Source organism: Rhinolophus ferrumequinum, chromosome 8 (genome assembly GCF_004115265.2).
Source record: "Rhinolophus ferrumequinum isolate MPI-CBG mRhiFer1 chromosome 8, mRhiFer1_v1.p, whole genome shotgun sequence".
NCBI lineage: Eukaryota > Metazoa > Chordata > Mammalia > Chiroptera > Rhinolophidae > Rhinolophus > Rhinolophus ferrumequinum.
In genome coordinates this window covers 62411633-62429373 of record NC_046291.1, presented here as the reverse complement: position 1 = coordinate 62429373, position 17741 = coordinate 62411633, and the positions used below count along the sequence as shown (strand labels likewise).

The 17741-nt window shown below is 37.3% G+C and overlaps 1 protein-coding gene across 2 annotated transcripts in view; it reads right to left on the bottom strand.

The window, feature by feature from the left end:
- Window positions 1–17741, bottom strand: part of LY75 (lymphocyte antigen 75) — a 114341-nt gene that overhangs the window by 78352 nt on the left and 18248 nt on the right. For both annotated transcript variants that reach the window (XM_033112786.1, XM_033112789.1), the window contains exons 5-13: window positions 17629–17739; window positions 15710–15850; window positions 13355–13546; window positions 12152–12309; window positions 10577–10687; window positions 9927–10015; window positions 9610–9779; window positions 7380–7579; window positions 5797–5939 (exon numbers count right to left, since the gene is read on the bottom strand). In XM_033112786.1, the coding sequence (XP_032968677.1) occupies window positions 5797–5939; window positions 7380–7579; window positions 9610–9779; window positions 9927–10015; window positions 10577–10687; window positions 12152–12309; window positions 13355–13546; window positions 15710–15850; window positions 17629–17739 (1315 nt within the window). The remainder of the gene's footprint in view (window positions 1–5796; window positions 5940–7379; window positions 7580–9609; window positions 9780–9926; window positions 10016–10576; window positions 10688–12151; window positions 12310–13354; window positions 13547–15709; window positions 15851–17628; window positions 17740–17741) is intronic.

The following is a 17741-nucleotide window of genomic DNA, read 5'->3' as shown; positions in this document are numbered from 1 at the left end:
AATGTACAGCTAGCTACAAGACCACTGGGAAATACAAGAAGTCTGCATTTAAAAATTTTGCTACAGTGTTTCCCTGAAAATAAGACCTAGTCGGGCCATCAGCTCTAATGCATCTTTTGGAGCAAAAATTAATATAAGACCTGGTGTTATGTTATAAGACCTGGTATTATGTTAATATGTTATGTTATATCATATTATACCCGGTATTATATTATACTATACTGGGTCTTATATTAATTTTTGCTCCAAAAGACACATTAGAGCTGATGGTCCAGCTAGGTCTTATTTTCGGGGAAACATGGTAGTAAATCAAGGGCTAGAACAAATTTAATTTTACATCAATTCCTCATTTTTTAATAAAATAATTGCTTTACTTCTTTCCTCTATCAACATTCCCTCATATTTTAATACCAATGAGCACTTTTCCATCTTTTCAACTTCAAGCTTTTCAACTTACTGCAATAGAATAAGAGGATTGTCTCCTTTCAGTTTTTATGTTATACTGTTTTGTTTCATTGAGAAAGATCACCAGTTTGTAGACCTAAGATAAATGCAGTGTACACAAAGCCCAGTTTGATTTTAGTAGCCATTGGAGAACTTTTTGGTTTGTGTCTTCGACTCATCAGAGCTTTCTTACAGCCTCCCAAATTTATCATTCTTCCTAATTGTGGGATAGCTAAACCACAGGGTCTAGGTAACTGGCATATACAGTATAATTAAAGTCAGAAGGCTAAAATAAAGAGGAGGTTAAGTTTTGGGGAATTTGTGCATAATTTTTTGTTTTTTCTAAAATAAGCACTAGATATTTTATCTTCTTCACACTATCAACAGTACAACCTGAAAAATGATCACAGGTCATTTGTCACATGAATTTATTCTAGTCAGTTCCACAGGAAGGCTCTTTAGAGATCTTTCCCCGACCTGTCCATCTAATTCTCTCTTAGCTCCAACTTTCCCACTTAGAAACCTCTGCTTTCAAGCCCATTTTTGCCTTCTCTGCTGCATCTCAAGAGAACAGTTTCCTTAGAGAGATGAGTTTGCCCTATTGTCCAATTTTTCTAATCTTCACTACTTTCTGAGATTGAACTTCATTTCAATCCAGACATTTATAGTTTTCAGCTTCCATTTCAAGAAATTCATTAGTGTGTTATAAATAAATAGTAGCCACTTGTGTTTTGTTCTGTTTTGTTTCTGTGTGGTAGAAGGTGGAAAATATTTCCTCAATTATAGTTTATTCCTGGTTTGACTTGATTTATCTATAGGCAGATAAAGAAATTGGGAATCACGTTAATCATTGCACAACTCTAATATGGATTTTAGAAAATTTGAGAAAACAATTGGTTGTAACTAGGGAATCAAATCAACTGAAATTTTCTCTCTCTCTATGAATTTCTTCCACTGTAAGCACTAGGTATACAATTTTAAGGCTGTCAGGCTAAGAAGGCATTGCATAAAAGGTTATTATGTGTATTTGTGTTCAAATTGCTACTCTCAATCAAATTTCCTGTTGCATTTGGTTCCTAAAAAACATATCTCAGCCATAACCTGCAATAAATACTATTTGCTGAGGGTGTGCTTAGTCTGCAAAGCCTTAGATTTATATCTAAATCCATTCATGCCACATCACAGGAGGTAGAGCACACTGCAGCAATGGCACTGCAAACAAGGCTTTCTTCTCTAATCCTATGACTATTTTTCTTCTACAGTGGCTTTCCCTGGTGGGCTGCCATTAACAGTTGCAAAGATCTTAAAGCCTTAATGACTTGGTGCAGCATGAATCCTTTTCATTGAAACACAAATAGAGACGTGGGTGGAACGCAGATTGTGAGAAGTATACAGTAATCTGATTTAACTCCTTGTCATGCAATACACAATTTGGGCAATGGACACCTTGCTGAGAAAGGTCAATTCCTGCAATAAAAAGCTAAGGTGTTCAAGGAGTAAGCTTTAGAATCATTTTCTCATATAAATACGTTGGCTTCCTTCCTTTCCTTCAAGTCATTGTCACAATTTTGCTTTTAGAATATGGTGTTTTCCTAAGTACAAAATGGGCAAATGATCTCTTTATTAATGGAGAGCATATTAAGCAGACAACACAGTCTGTTTAACATGGCAATGTGTTAACTGCTGGAATAAGAATATAATAAAATATAGCCCCGATGAGTAAAAGGATTAGGATTTGTTTTTTCTTTGTGCTTTCCTGTTGTCTAAATTCAGCATATATTATTTTTGTGATCAGAAAAAAATTAAACATTGTACATTGTAAGTTACACTAAATGTTAACTCTGTTTATAATTGGGAACTAGGATTTTTTTCATTGTTTTTTATATTTCACAAACTTTACATAATGAACTTGTATTACTTTTTAATTGGGGATGGAAGGAACCCCAGCAAGTATGATCAGAACAAATCAAGAAAGATTCCTTAATTACTCAGACTTCAGTTTTGTTTTCTAGTGTAATCTATTTCATATATAGAAGCTCTTAAGGATCATTTATATCATATGATATTCCATTTTCCGTCAGTTGATTCCCACCGAGATCTACAACCTTATTGCTTAGTATTTATCCATGGCTCCCTGTTCTTCTTAAAGTTTCCTAACCTCTTGGTTGATGTTGTTCAAAATGCAGTTTGTTTATGTCAGTATTTACTGAAAAATACTTTTCTAGACAGAACGATATTGTGTGTGTGTGTTAAGTTTGAGATCTAGGAGCCAGTAAGTTGTCCTGCTTCAAATTCTCCCTTCAGAGAGGTTCAGCAGGATATTAGAAAGGCCATGTTCCAGAGGCAGCTACCACAAGGCCATGTGTCATCCAAAGCCATCACACCTGAGGCTTTGGTCATTAACAGAGTGAATGTCAGAAATGGGTTATATCAGCAAAATGAGAAGCTTGTAAATCAGCAGGATGTTAGAAATGCACGCTCACTGGTGAAATGGAAGTTATTCAAGGTATGAGGAATGGCTAAAATCTTTAGAGATACGCTCACCCTTCATGGTGAGGCTGGTAGCCTATTAGAAATGTATCTGGGGGCCGGCCCGGTGGCTCAGGCGGTTAGAGTTCCATGCTCCTAACTCCGAAGGCTGCTGGTTCGATTCCCACATGGGCCAGTGGGCTCTCAACCACAAGGTTGCCAGTTCAATTCCTCGAGTCCCACAAGAGATGGTGGGCCCACCCCCTGCAACTAAGATTGAACATGGCACCTTGAGCTGAGCTGCCACTGAGCTCCTGGATGGCTCAGTTGGTTGGAGCGCATCGTTTCAACCACAAGGTTGCCAGTTCGATTCCTCGACTCCCGCAAGGGATGGTGGGTTGCGCCCCCTGTAACTAGGAACGGCAACTGGACCTGGAGCTGAGCTGCGCCCTCCACAACTAAGACTGAAAGGACAACAACTTGACTTGGAAAAAAAGTCCTGGAAATACACACTGTTCCCCAATAAAGTCCTGTTCCCCTTCCCCAATAAAATCTTAAAAAAAAAAAAAAAAAAAAGGAAAAAGAAAAAGAAATGGATCTGGGGCTTCAGCTCCAAATGGACCCATGTCCTGTCACTGGGAGAGGTGATTGGAACTGCCTGAGGCCCACTATTATGGGAACAGACTCCTGCCTCTCTGGAACGTTGTCACATCAACCTCAAATAAACCTTCCATTCAAGATGGTGTTTGGAACACCTAAAAGGACAGGTGGGATGTTGTCAAGCTACAAAACAAGGTGTATGAAATATTTTGTGCCTGCCTCAATGAACGTTTGTTTAATAAATGTCTGTATGTGTGGAAAGATTTGGTCTGAGTTTTGCATTCATTATAATCCACTCTCAAGGTTGTAGGGAGTAGCTAAGAAACACTCACCTCAAAGAGAACCTAAGAGTTAGTATTAATAAGCTTAGGTTATAAGTAAGCTTAGGATAGTCTGCAATGAAATTCTGTATATTAATTTCTAATCCTAGAAAACAAAGTCTAGAATACCTGAAATTCTATAATAGATCCTTAATAAATGAATACTTATGCAACACAGGTCTTGTATTTTTATCAGGTTCCCAACACACTGTAGTGAAACTTTTTTAATGAAAAAAATACAATAGTGGGTATGTTAATGCAAATCTGGAAAACATGGAAAGAAATCAGTCAAAATCTTATCTCCCAGAGGTAATGATAATCTTTTTTGATACATTTTTGCAGTCCACTTTTAAGTGTATTTTTCACTCTTTTATAATTTGCTCTTCCTGCCACTAAATATATTATAAATTATTTACATCTTATAATATTCCTTTTAAAAAAAAATCTGAATGCACAGGGAATAGTTCCAAACAAAGATCAACAATAGTGATGATAATAGGGACCTTTACCTTTTTCTGACTTTCACGGAAACACATTTAATATTTAATCATTAAGTGTGATACTGGCTGAGCTATCCTTTTATTCTTAATCTAATAAGAATTTCTATGTTAACTGTATTAATTAAATATGTTAAGTATATGATATATTTATATGTGAAGCCAGGAATGAATAGTGAATTTTACTAGATCCATTTTCAGCACCTATTAAGATGATCGTGAGACATTTGACTTCATATATAGAATTCCTAGTACTTGGATTCTTGGAAGAAATCCTACATTGTCAAGGAGTGTAATTCTGAAGCATTATTATATAGTGGGTTAAGAAATTGGGTTCTAATGGGTTTAAATATTGGATCCTTTACTTCCTAGCTATATAATCCTGGGCAAGTTTTCTCTGTGTCTCTTCTCATTTAGATAAAATGGGCGTAGTAATAGTACCTGCCTCATAGGTTGGTGTAAGGATTAAATCAGCTAATAGAAAACACTTAGGACATTATCTGGTACATAATAAACATTATGTAAGTGTTTGTTATTATATCAGTCATCAGTATGTACTTTTTCAAGTCTAGCCATGAGCTTGGTAATTCTTTGTGCTATTGTTGACAGGCTTTGATATCAGAATTAGACTAGTTTGTGAAAAAAAAAACAGATACTAGCTTCAGTTTCTATGTAATAGAATACAAGCTCTTGCTTGTATCTTACCATGTATCGAAATACATGGTAACAATCTCTTTTGTAAAATGTGAAGGAGTTCACATATAGAACCATATAGTTCCTACTTCTTTTTGAAGATATTCTTTGTCAACTTTTTCAATTACTTCCATGGCTATTGGATTATTGGGTTTCTACTTACCAACTCAATTGTATAATAATTTGTATTCCCCTAGAAATTGTTCATAATTGTATGTATAATAATATAGAATTATGTATAGTATTCTTATCAATTAAAAAATTTCTCCATGAAATGGGTTTTATAATCCTTTACTGAGGATTCATTTTAAGTATCTGTTTTCTTTTTTATTTTCATGATTCAATCATCAGTAGTTTTTTTCCCCCCTGCATATTCTGGTCTCACACCCTTTTGTATGTTCTGTTTTCCCTGGCTCCTTCTCTTATATTACCTTTCAAAATATTATTGTACCTTCCAAGAACATTTTTTCTAATTATACGTCCCAGAAACACTTTCTCCCTCTTCTGAATTCCCATGGTTCCTCCTTATCTAGGTGCTAGATTTTTCACCGTACTTTTCTTATCCCTACCGTTGGACTTTATTATGCTATGCAAAGGATGGTGTCTCTGTCTCCCTCATCTTTGAATCTGTCAAAGTATCATGCACATAAAAATACTTGATGTTCAATGACTGCTAAGCACTCAAGGACCCTTTTAGATAATAAAACACATCAATTCTGAATACCTAGAAGACATCTAATTTAGCATAGAAGACCTCATTCTAAAAGTATTACCTGAACTGGTCCATTAAAAACTCAACAAATTTCTTCATTTCATCCATATCATGGAAGCTAGGAAGATGTCCTCCAAGGGCTTCGCAGAATCTCTCCGCTTCTTCCCAGTTCCTCTTCCTTACAATTCTTTCTACATGAAATAGCTTAAGAAAATACCATGTTAATTTGTTTTCTGGTGTAATCAGAAAATAGTCATCATTTTAAAGTCAATTATAATCAAATGTATGGGCCCCTGAAATGGCTTCTTATAGGTGTAATGATGATGTAGGTACATGTGCATATATTGTGGCACAGACAGGTCCAGCTAAAAGCATCACGAAAGGCCAGCCCAAGTGCTAGTCCCTGTTGCCAGAGGAATGACCCGCATCAGCCAGGATGGGGAACTGCTCCAACAAGATGCCACGTTTTCCTGCATTCCTAGGACTTTGAGAGATCAACTGAGGCCATAAAAGATGCATATGAATGGTTTGGGGGGAAACTTCTGCAAAGAAATGTGTTAACAATACAATTCAGAACATAATACACTGCGCCCTGCACAAGTACAGTATTATTTTCTGATGAAGAAGAATCAAAGGGCAGACTGCACTAGCGTGCGAACATTGACAGAAGGTGGCATAACAAAACTTGCCACTTCGGATTGTCTCTCTGGTTTGTGATGACTAATTTTATGCCAAAAGAACCACAGTCATTGCAAAAGAAGGAAGAGCAGATGACACAATGGTAGATTGAATTATAGGTCGCAATTCTTCGGTTTCCTGTGACTTAATTATATATTCTTGCCTGGCCTCCAGGTGGGTGAAGTATACTTCCCTGTATGTTGACTTGGGGCTCCGCCATGTGATTTGCTGTGACCAATGGGATGTTAGTGAAAGTAAAGTGAACAGAGGCTGAAATGTGCTCACATGGCTGGACTTGCCTCTCAGTGATTGGCCGTGAGAACAACCCCCGATAGCTGCTGCCCATGCAGCTGGGTCAAAATGAGACCCAAATAGAAGGGCAGCAGACCGCACTCAGAGCCTGGAGCCCAGCACGGCCAACCTGCAATTGAAAGCAGAGCTGACCATTTAAGCCCAAACTTGATCGACCAAACCCTCTCTGACCCAGAGATCTGGTTACATGAGACTAAATGTTTATTGTCATAGCCACTGGATTTTGAGGTGGTATGTAATGATTTCTTTGTGGGAACAGTTGACTGATACAGACACTGAAACACATTTTTTTACATTGTGAAAACTGATAGAACTCTTCCTTTGATAACAAGAATTAGAGGGATATGAAAACCATAATCAAAGTGTCAGCACAGCATGAAGCTCACCCAGCTTCCCAGAAAGAAAGAACCCTAGGAAAGAGCCAGTTCTGACTCTGGCCCTGCTCTTTTGGGTAGGAGATGAGTTTATGTGGGGATGAGCTGTGTGACGCCAGAGGTTCAATGTCAGATGCCCTCCCAGACGAGGACTCTGTGCTCCCAAACACTTTGGTAGGTTACGTTCGTGTCTGGAGAGGAGCATAATTTGTACAAGGTCATGGACTAGGATAGGAGATAGATAACTTTATTGAGGAATTGAATGAGAATGTTACTTTACCTTATAACAAGAAAGACCAGAGGGGAAATTATACCAGCCTTCAGGACAGGAGTCTTCAGGCTTAGGAGATGCTTCTTCAGACTCAACAGGCCCACTGATTTTCTTGCAAATTGAAAGCGCTCTGAAGCTTCTGCAATCTTTCACCTCCCACTTCCCAAGAGAATTTCCAGTAGTCATAGCCACACACCCGCCTGGAAAAGCTGCAGTTGAATTGGAAAGTTTAATTAAAAATTACATTTTAAAATTAAACCCGAAACATTTTCCAGTGCCCTTACTCTTTATTTGAGCCATGGTGGAGAGAAAGAATAGGAGAGAAATGTGTTATTCATAATGATGATGAAGTGATGACGACAGTAATATAGAGAAGTGTTTGCTACTTGCCAGGTTCTATTCTAAAAGGATTAAAAGAATTGAATCCTCATGAAAAACCTATCGAGTGGATTCTATTGTCAGACTGAGGTACAGTAAGAAACAGTGACTTGCCCAAGGTCAAACACTAGTAAGTGGTTGACCCAGGACCGGAATCCAGGCGGTCTGTGTGCAGAGCTATACCCTAAACCACTATGCTGCTCAGGATAGCTTACGCAGTTCCTATCAGCTTTGAGCCACTTTGAACAGTTTTTAAGCAACTCAGTAAACCTCAAAACAAACTACTTCAAGATTCAGATATAAACGAAGGGCTGGCAGAAGGAGGGATGTATGTGTTTACTATTTATTTTATGGCAGCCAGAATTTTATTTATTCACAGAAACATTAAAAGATAGTTTGTACAATCAAATCCATTTTCCAGATAAGAATAAGTGACTTGCTCACAATCATAGTGAATGGTAGAGTCAGGACTCAAACCTACATTTGCCTGGCAAAGTGCCATGTTCCCTTTCCGTTGCACCACAGTGGGCAAGGATGACAGCATACATCGGAAGTAATGAGGACAACTTCTGTCCCACCAAACAGAGAACCTGTATGGTCTCATGTCTCCTAGTTATAAATCGACAGAAAGAGGAATAAGGAACTGGGAAGATAGCAACCTGTGTCACCTTGGATGGGTGTCCTATTTTTCCTCTGTTCTACCCACGGCTTGTCTATTATTATAGATCAAGCTGGTTGAAGCTGGGAGTAATAATGGTAAAAAGAGCTTAATGTCCATCTTTCTGGCTATAGGACTGAGAGAATAGAACTTGTAGCTACTTCCTGAGCATCTCTCCAACCACATGAAGAATGTAGCATGGACTCTAAGATGTTTGAGTGTATAAAAGAAATCACATGTATTTTACATAATTGAATATTTTAGTTTAAGATGAGATTTAAAGAACCAGGAATAATATCTGTATCTCCATTTTCTCCTAGTAAAAATATGATTTTTGTTATCAATACCACTCCCATTTATGATGATGACCCCATGTGTTACAAATTTTGTGGGCATTCTCTATTTCAAATATTGTATTTAATGATACACTCACATGTTTTAATTTCTATATTATGAAAATTAGTCTTCATAATCACATTGTATAAACACAAAAAAGTATAAATAAAAGGGAGAAAAGTTGAATCCTTTATAACTGCTGTCTTATACAAAGCCAAAATCCTCTTAAAAGCATTGGATTGGAAATCAGGAGATTTGGGTTTTAGTAATTCAATAACCAGGTAACCTTTGTCAAGTGAATCACCTGTCTAAGCTTGTTTTCTCAGCTCTAAAAACAGAACGGACTTCTGAGGTCCTTTCCAGCTCAAATGTTCTGATTCTATGGCTAATTGCAATCAATGCTTTAGGCTGGTTAAAGGAGGATGAACTAACTTTCAGAATAAATAAATAATAAGTAAAGAGTATATTGTCTCTTTACTTTTCATCCACTGAGACTAATAGAAATAAACACATTCAATTTGGGAGAAAGAAGTTAAGAATCAGAGAGATGAAAATATAAAGTGCCTCACAATGCCTCACAATCTAGATTCTGCTTGATACTTATATGGAAAAGCTAAAAAACAAACACTGAGGTTTCTAGCTCTATTCCATTAGTGAGAACTGAGTTTTCTAGCTTTTACTGGGATATTCCCATGGATTTCATAGGGAAGACATAATCACTGCTTCCACTTATGATGCCAGATAGACTCTAGACTTGAAGGTCATAATTTCCCTCACATTTCAAAGGTAAGTGAAGAACATATTTGGGAATATGCTCTATGTCACAGGTCCCTGTATTTCTATTACTTAAAAGGCTAAGACACACACCTGGTTCAAGAATATTCCAGTTGGAAAAGGTTACGGATCGCTTTACTCCACCAACACTTGCCCAACTGTACTCTCCACGTGAACCTACATCTCTCAGGCCAGTCCAGAAGTATTTTCCTGGAGATTTAGTATACTTTTTAATCATATCATTCAGGTATTCTTGTTCAAATCTATAAAACAAGAGTCAAATTAGTAGGTGTTTTTACAATGGCTAAATTATTATATAAATTAAAGATGCACTTTTTTCTTAGGAAGATTATTTAGCAAAGGAACTCAGAGTTAAACATTCACTAGTATGTATTTACTGATAGGCACACCTGCTTGTTATAGTCAGATTGCAGTTGGTTCCAAAAGGGACCTCATCCTTGTAAATCTTGTAACAGATTTCTCCATGTCTCTTCCAGCCCTAAATCAGAGGAGAAATATTATCAAACTGTCTTCCAAACTTGATGACACCCCCTTTGACAAGCAAGGTTCTGCTACACTACCAACACCTCACAACTTATGGAAATTAAGGCAATGGCCAGGGAATCCATACATGTGATGAGGATGGGGCACAATTTCATAGATAATCTCCACCAGCCTATGCACCTGCGTCAGACAGCAGGTGTGGCTTAGTTTCCTTGACTCCCAGTGCCTTGCTCATCATAAGATGATAATGTTGTTGGTTGAATTATTTTTGAACAGGAATAACATAAGTGAGGGAAGTAAATATGCCAGCATTGAGGATAGTAGTCTCGTACATTTTTATAGAAATTCATGAATAGGTAACTCTTTTTCCCAAAACTCTTTTTTGTTCTGTAAGAACACCAGTATACTGATTCACTGCACTCTGACTTGCTCTAATGTAGATGAAGCGAAGCTAGTAATTCTTCTATTTGCCAAGTCTGAACTGTTTAAGTCTCAACTACCATCCCTAACCAAGAAGTAATACTGCTTAGAAAAATGTTTTAGAGGTTTTACATACCTCATTTGGAGGACACATCTTATCAGATCTTGCATCACTTATTTGTTCTCCCTTTTTCTTACATACATAGTTAAGTTTCTCTTCACATGATTGGACTTTCCACTGACCTAGCTTTTAAAAAATAAAAAAAAAAAATTTCCCACAAGAGACATTACTTGCCATATATTTAGAATTGAACTCTAAGTTATTTTTAGTCACGATAGTTTCAGCTCACAAAACTAGGAAGCGGGGAGAGGGGAAGGAGGAGGAGAGAAAGAGAGGGAGAAGGAGAGAATGAATATAAATGAATAATGAAATATGAGAACATACTCCTGGAAAATGCTACCCAACAGGCTTGCGTTATTTCAGAATCATGTCAAGGTCACAATGGGGATGAATTTCATTTTCTTATAAGAGCAGCAATAAAACCATCAAGGGATATTTAGTACGCAAGTCAGAGAGAGAAGAACTCAGCCCACAAACCATTGCCATGGCCAAAGATGATCCACAGGTTAAAAACTTTTGGGCATGTCAACTAACCTGCCTGTCTCCGTTTCCTCATATGTGAAATGATGGTTAGAATAGCCACTCTTCAAGAATTCTTGAATCAAAAGTATCTTCCAACTCTATTTCAGCTTAGACTTCAAAGTTCTCTATCAAATATACTACTTAACATTTATTTTGCTTAATTGACTAAGTCATCCTGTTTTCTTCAAATTAAATTTCAATAAGTCAGTTGTGATAAAGTTTCCGAGAACTGAGCTTTCTAGTTGGACATTTGGAATGCTGTCTAAGTATGCTATCAGTTCCCTCTTTCGTATGAGAAGTCATTTTCTACCTTCGATACTCTTCTAAAGACATCTTAGATATTCTTTTAAGTAGAATACCAAATGGGACAACCTTCCAAATTAATCTTTGACACCTTTCCAAATACATCTTCGCCCTTCAAACACTTCTAAATACACATACCCCTTAATGCTTCCACTTAAGTCTCTCTAGAATTTTGGGTGACAAAACCAGCCTCCTAAACAATTAGGAGTCCATAGGAAAGTGATACAAACAAAATATGGAGGTACATATGTCCTTTCTGCTCAAGATACAGCTTATTTTGGGCTCTTAACTGAAGCATGTTCAACAAATGTTTAAGCATTCTGCATGAGTAGAATATTCTCTGAACAAAGTTAGACCTAATTTTTTAATAAAGATATTTTTTTCACTGCTCAAACTAGGATTAATATAAAACTTAACCTGAACATGAATTCAGAAGATGGGATTTTTCAGATGGCTACGTCTAAATATCATACTGATGATCCTGAGAGAAAGCAGCTTATTAGAATCAATCTAGCACAAGAATCTGAATCCTAAAGCAATTCTCTTGATCTGTTTCAGACTGATACTCTCATACAGGAAGTAGAATGCTTATTTAGTCATTGTTTTATTTACCTTTTCTCAGTAGATACCAGAAAGACAATCTACAGGGCTTTTACTTTTAATTTTCTTTCCCAGCTTAAACACAAATATCCCAACCAAAGTACTCTTAATATTATTATCAGGTATAACAATAAGAATATAAATAAACCATTGGAGGTTTCCTACCGTTCCTAAATAGGAAACACAGTTGGGAGTCTTATTGTAAGGAACATTTGGCTCATTCTCATCCCAATACGTTAGAGTAACTTCAGTGCCATCTGACCACTGAAATAAAGCCGGTGTATTTATATTCCTCAGACCTGTCCATGTTTCTTCTTTGGCATCTAAAAGAAAAATGTTTTACTTGTTTGGTTTTACTCAATTACATACTTCAATATGTACACTGTTCCTGATCTTTAGGTTCTGATATGGGGCTTTAAGAGCCTTGATGGTATTCTCTTTTTTCTTTTAAAGTTTTAATTCAGAAGATAGTTCCTTAACTGACCTGTTAAAATGTGGATAAGTTAGTCAGGCTGAGTGATGAGGGCTTTTCAGGCCACTCCTGCGGGTAGAGCACACAGATGGAACAGCTGTACTATGACCTATAGGCTGGGTTTCCTGATATCTGATTTAGATAAATCTTGCTTAATGGGGATTAATAAAATTATACAAATACAATCATAAATATCCCAATTAGAGTAAGAATATTGTCCATCAGATGGCTACATGTAAATATCACACTGGTGGTCCCGAAAGAAAGCAGCTTATTAGAACCAATTTGGCGCAAGAATCTGGCGCAATTCTCTTTATCTGTTTCAGAACAGAACAGAGACTCTCAGACAGGAAGTGGATTGCTTATTTAGTAACCGGAAGGAATATTCTGTCTTCCCATGTAAAACAATTGGCACCATGCCGACACAGAATAGGTATCTACTATTAGCTACTACTATTAGTGAATCCTAGGAGGAGGTTATAATACTGCCAGTGGAGTGTATTTTTGTTCTTCAGTCTTGAGCTTTCAAATAATTACAAAAGTGAAATAATCATCACTTAAGTGTTTGGAGAACTTAATCAGCATTTAACTTAGGAGAAGAGGGAAATGATTCAATCAATGTCTGTACTGTCAAATTGGTAGCCACTAGGTACCAATGTGGTTATTTATATTTGTAAATTAATTAAAATTAAATAAAACTAACTGCCCCTAGCTACATTTCAAGTGCTCCAAAGCTACAAGTGGCTGGTCTATTGGACAGCACTGCAGAAGTTTCTATTGGCCAGAGCTGATCTATAAGGATCAAACTGTAAGCTTTTCATTCCTGCAAAGAGTCTGCAAATAGGGATATTTTTAAATGTTTTAAACCTCTCAAATAGGATATTTTAAAAACTTACCCCCATTATGGAGTTTTGTCACAACCACTTCCACATCTGCTAAAGAATGAATGCTGATGAGGTCACTGCTGAACGTCTTGCATTTCATCTGTGCGTTATCCCACGAATCACTTTCATTTACCAGCAGATAGCAAAATCCATTATTTGGCAGCCAGTCTGCACCACAGCGGGTATCTGAATATGTCCAAACATCTGGGGGGAAAGCAGCTGTTTATATTCTAGTACAGTTACGTCTACTTTGAATCAGTAACATTACAAATTCTTCTTTCTTGAATCATAAGGTTTCTGGAAAAACTGGGGAATGTAATGTCAGCTGGTACAGTGACATGAGTTTCTGGGATGCCTAATGTCAACACAACATCGTAAGAGTGACTGCAAGGATCAGATGATACGACCTTAATGTGATACAAATGTGCTACATGGCTGGGCTCAGATGATTTAAGGAGGGGCTGCCCTTAGTTCTAGTAGACAGAAGAAGGGTGTGGGGTAAGCCAGTTGCTGACGAATCTCTTCCTTGGTGTGGGATTTATTAGGTTCCCCTCCAGCTTCTGCCTCTGAGAGATTATGAGTTGAGTCTCCTTTTAATGTATAGTCAGCTCAGCAGGGATGGGCATTAATGCTCACTGTTGAACAAAGGACGGGCTGACTTAAGGAAAAGAGTAAGAAATTTATACACTCCACATCAGGAAAGGGCAGCAGTGGAGGGAAAGGACAAAGGGCATCTCTGGACCTCCTCTCTCCTCCCCTGCGAGACCTCTAACCATCATGAAATTAGTGATTCTTTGTTTTGACCATGACAAAACTCACCCAAATGATGGTCAAGAAAGATTAGAAAAAAAGAATGAGGTATAAAACCATACAAAATACTTCACTCCACTCCTCTTAACAGAACTAGAAAGTAGTTTGGTGACTCAGACTTCATGGATTTGGAACTGTTTGGGATGTTAAAAAACACAGCATTTTAAAAATGTGGACAGTTTGGTTTTTATAAAAGGATAAAATCCGGGTTCAGCTAGCTTTTCACATTTGCAAGATAACTCAATTAATTTTAAGGTTCTGAAACAGCACTTATTATATTTTACAATTATGATAAAGGAATGGAGGGGGAAAAATCACACATAATTGAACTTAAAACAATCATTTTCCTATTCTAGTCTTTGTCTCTATGAATTCATATTTTTATAAGATTAAAATGATAAGTAGGCATATCACTTTGTTCTGCTCTTTGTATTTTCCTGCTGGTGCAGTTATTTTAGTAAATGCATATTATTCAATCATGTGGAAACATCATGATTTACTTAATTATTGCTACTACAGGGTATTTATTTGACCTATCATTAGCCCCCCTGGTTTATTTTCATTTGTGCTGTCTTTTCTAGTATGCCTTTTGTTACATGAGCTAAATTTAGTTTGAATCAACTTGGAAGATAAGTGTTCATTTTCCCCTCTTATTTTAAAACATACCTTCCTTATTCTATACACTTATTTTTTCACCTTAAAGAGATAGCTTTATGCTCCTACCGGTATGTGGATAAGAAAATCTATGTTTTATTCCCTTCCCCCAACATCCCTTAAAGCAAGACATTTTAGAACATCCTGTTTTCCTCTGAGTTTGGAGTCTTAGTGTTTATTATTCAGTGAGGATTTAATCAAATACCAGGCACTGTGCATGATAGTAAGGACAATCCTCTCCATTCTTCCAAAGGCTCTTCAAAAAGTTCAGCTGCTCTGTGTCTCTCGTACCCAGACTGGAAAAATACCTCTCCTCATCCACATTTTGTCCTTCTGCACATCTCCTTTTTTACCTTATTAATCAGCACGAAGACTGAAAGAACCAGCCTGGCAAAGAAGGACCGAGGAGGGCTGGGCGTGGTGGGGCAGCCTGTCCGTCCTTTCTGACGTCTCACAGAGGCAGATAATAATACATGAGACCTGAGTGTGTAGCAGCATCCCCAGGAAGCTTCCTACAACACAGATATGTGGGGCCCACCCTGAGAGCTCCTGGATCAGTAAATCTGGGGTAGGTCCTGAGAATCTGCATTTCTAACAAATACCGGTGATGCTGATGTTTTTGGTCTGGGACTACACTTTGAGAACCATTGCTCTAGTAAAAAACCAGCCACCTGAGAATAGAAATATATTTCCTGTCTAGAATATCTCTGCCTTCTTATGGGCATAGACCAAACCAAAGCTTTACTCATATATAGTTGATCATAGCTAGGCTAGCCACAGGGGTCAAAATCAGTACTTTTCAGCATTGGCCATATTAGGTGAAAGAAAAGTAGAAGAAATGGATTGATTTGACTTCACAAAACTGTGATTTTAAGAACTACAGGAAGTGTTAACTACAGGTACCTGTTAATTCCTCTGTATTATTTAATGGTTTCTTGCAGACGTAGGGCAGCTGAGCTTCACAGGCAAAACTCTTCCAGAGACCAGACGTGGCATCCATGTTTGCACAGCTTGACCCACCTATGGTAGGTGCACTGGGCATAGCTTAAATAATAAAATTTTCCACAGTTAAAAGCAAAAGGTTAGAGCCAGAGTGATGGTTAGAAAAGATAATTTGTATTCCTAATATTCTGCTTTTATGGGAACCCATAAAATAGTTAAAAACTTCTGCTAAATTGAAATGTCTGAATGGTCAATCATGTGCTTAAACATGTCTTTCTTCTAAAATATAGAATCCAGGGGGAAACATTCTGATATACTGTAGTTAATTTAAAAAAAACAAACCTCAAACCAAAATTCAAACCTCTGCCCCAGTCAACATCGATGTCACATCCTGTGGCCAGTAGCTCTTAATCTGCTACTCTATACAAAAAAATATACTAATTTATGATCCTGTAATGCCTTTAAGACCTTGAATTAAAGATTAAATTATATTCAAAGATTCTGCTTACTGAGATAATAGAGAATTTATGTACTAATAATGAAATCTCATTAAAGTAATATGACCTAGTGGTATTTTATTGAACTTAACTCATTTTTTTTTTTAAATATGTTCAGAATACTTTTGTATTGAAATTAATGTTAACTTTTAGGTTCTACATTTGTCAGAAGCCTAAGGTTTTATTTTTTGAAAAGTTATTATATCTAGGTATTGGACATCTCTGCGATAAATCACGAGACACCTTTCAGACTTCTTTACCCAGGGTTAAGTTCTTAGAACCTGGAAAATGGACCATTAACAGGGTTAGAAGAATACAGTGGAAATGATGCAGTATTCTTTTAGAAGCAAGATCATTAAGAAATGTTACAGTTTCTGCATGGTCAACTGCCATCCAAGATACTCGTATCCAACCATTATGACTGCTAAGCCAGCCACTTGGACAGAGGCCACGTGGAGAGAGATGACCGTTTTGCCCTTGGCTATTCTAGATGTCCCAGCCCTGGCTCCAGACACGTACACTCAGTCTTAGCCACTATCTGACTGTATGAAGTCAACTGTATAAAGGACCCCAAGTGACAACCAGCCAGCCAAGCCCATTAAACCCCAGAACGCAATTAGAGAAAAATAACAAATTGTGATTATAAACTGCCTGACTTCATCATTAACTGAAAGTGTAACCCAACTTATCTACACCCCAATCTTCTCATTTGTACAATGAGGATGAGCAGAGAATTGTTGTGTGGATTAAATAAAATTAAATTAGGTAATGTGGAAACAAGGTATTTAAACCTTCCTTTTGGGGAAAAAAATCTTTTGGCTAACTAGGGTTTCAACTGTTTTATTCACTACAGATGTTTCTTTAAGGTATTTCTTTGTGGAATATAACTATTATGTTGCCAGTAATTGGGTGCTATAGCGGAAGACCCCAAGAGTTGTAAAATGAGGGAATATTTCCATATTAGAGTTAAATTCCAGATGAAACACAACATGGGTCAGTCATAGATATGTCAAGTCCTCTAAGGGACACAGAATTGCTCCTGGGCCCCGTGGTGGGGTCCATTCTGCTCTTACTTAACCATGTAGGGTTGAGATAAGGTTAGAGACAAGTGCTCAGTTGTCCATGGTGTGGTTCAACTTGGTCTCATGGCATCAACTTGACTATGATGGCATAATGGCTATAATGGCTAAGCCTAAGAGGGCTTAGGAAAAAGAATTCTTCTGAGAGTTGTCAAGATTTGAAATTTTTTTAAGTTCTCAGTGAGTGGGCAGCTCGTACTTACTTACTTGTGTGTGTGCATGTGTGTGTGTGTGTGCATGTGTGTGTATGTATGTATTTATAGTTTTTTGTCTGTGCAGTGTATGTGGAGGAGGGAGCAGTTACCTGGGTCCCAGTTGAGAAAGTTTAATGGCTTCTGATCAGACCATTCCCAGCCTCTAGAAGAATACAACTCATTTAAGCCAATCCAGAAAATTCTTGCAATGCCTTCTTTTTCT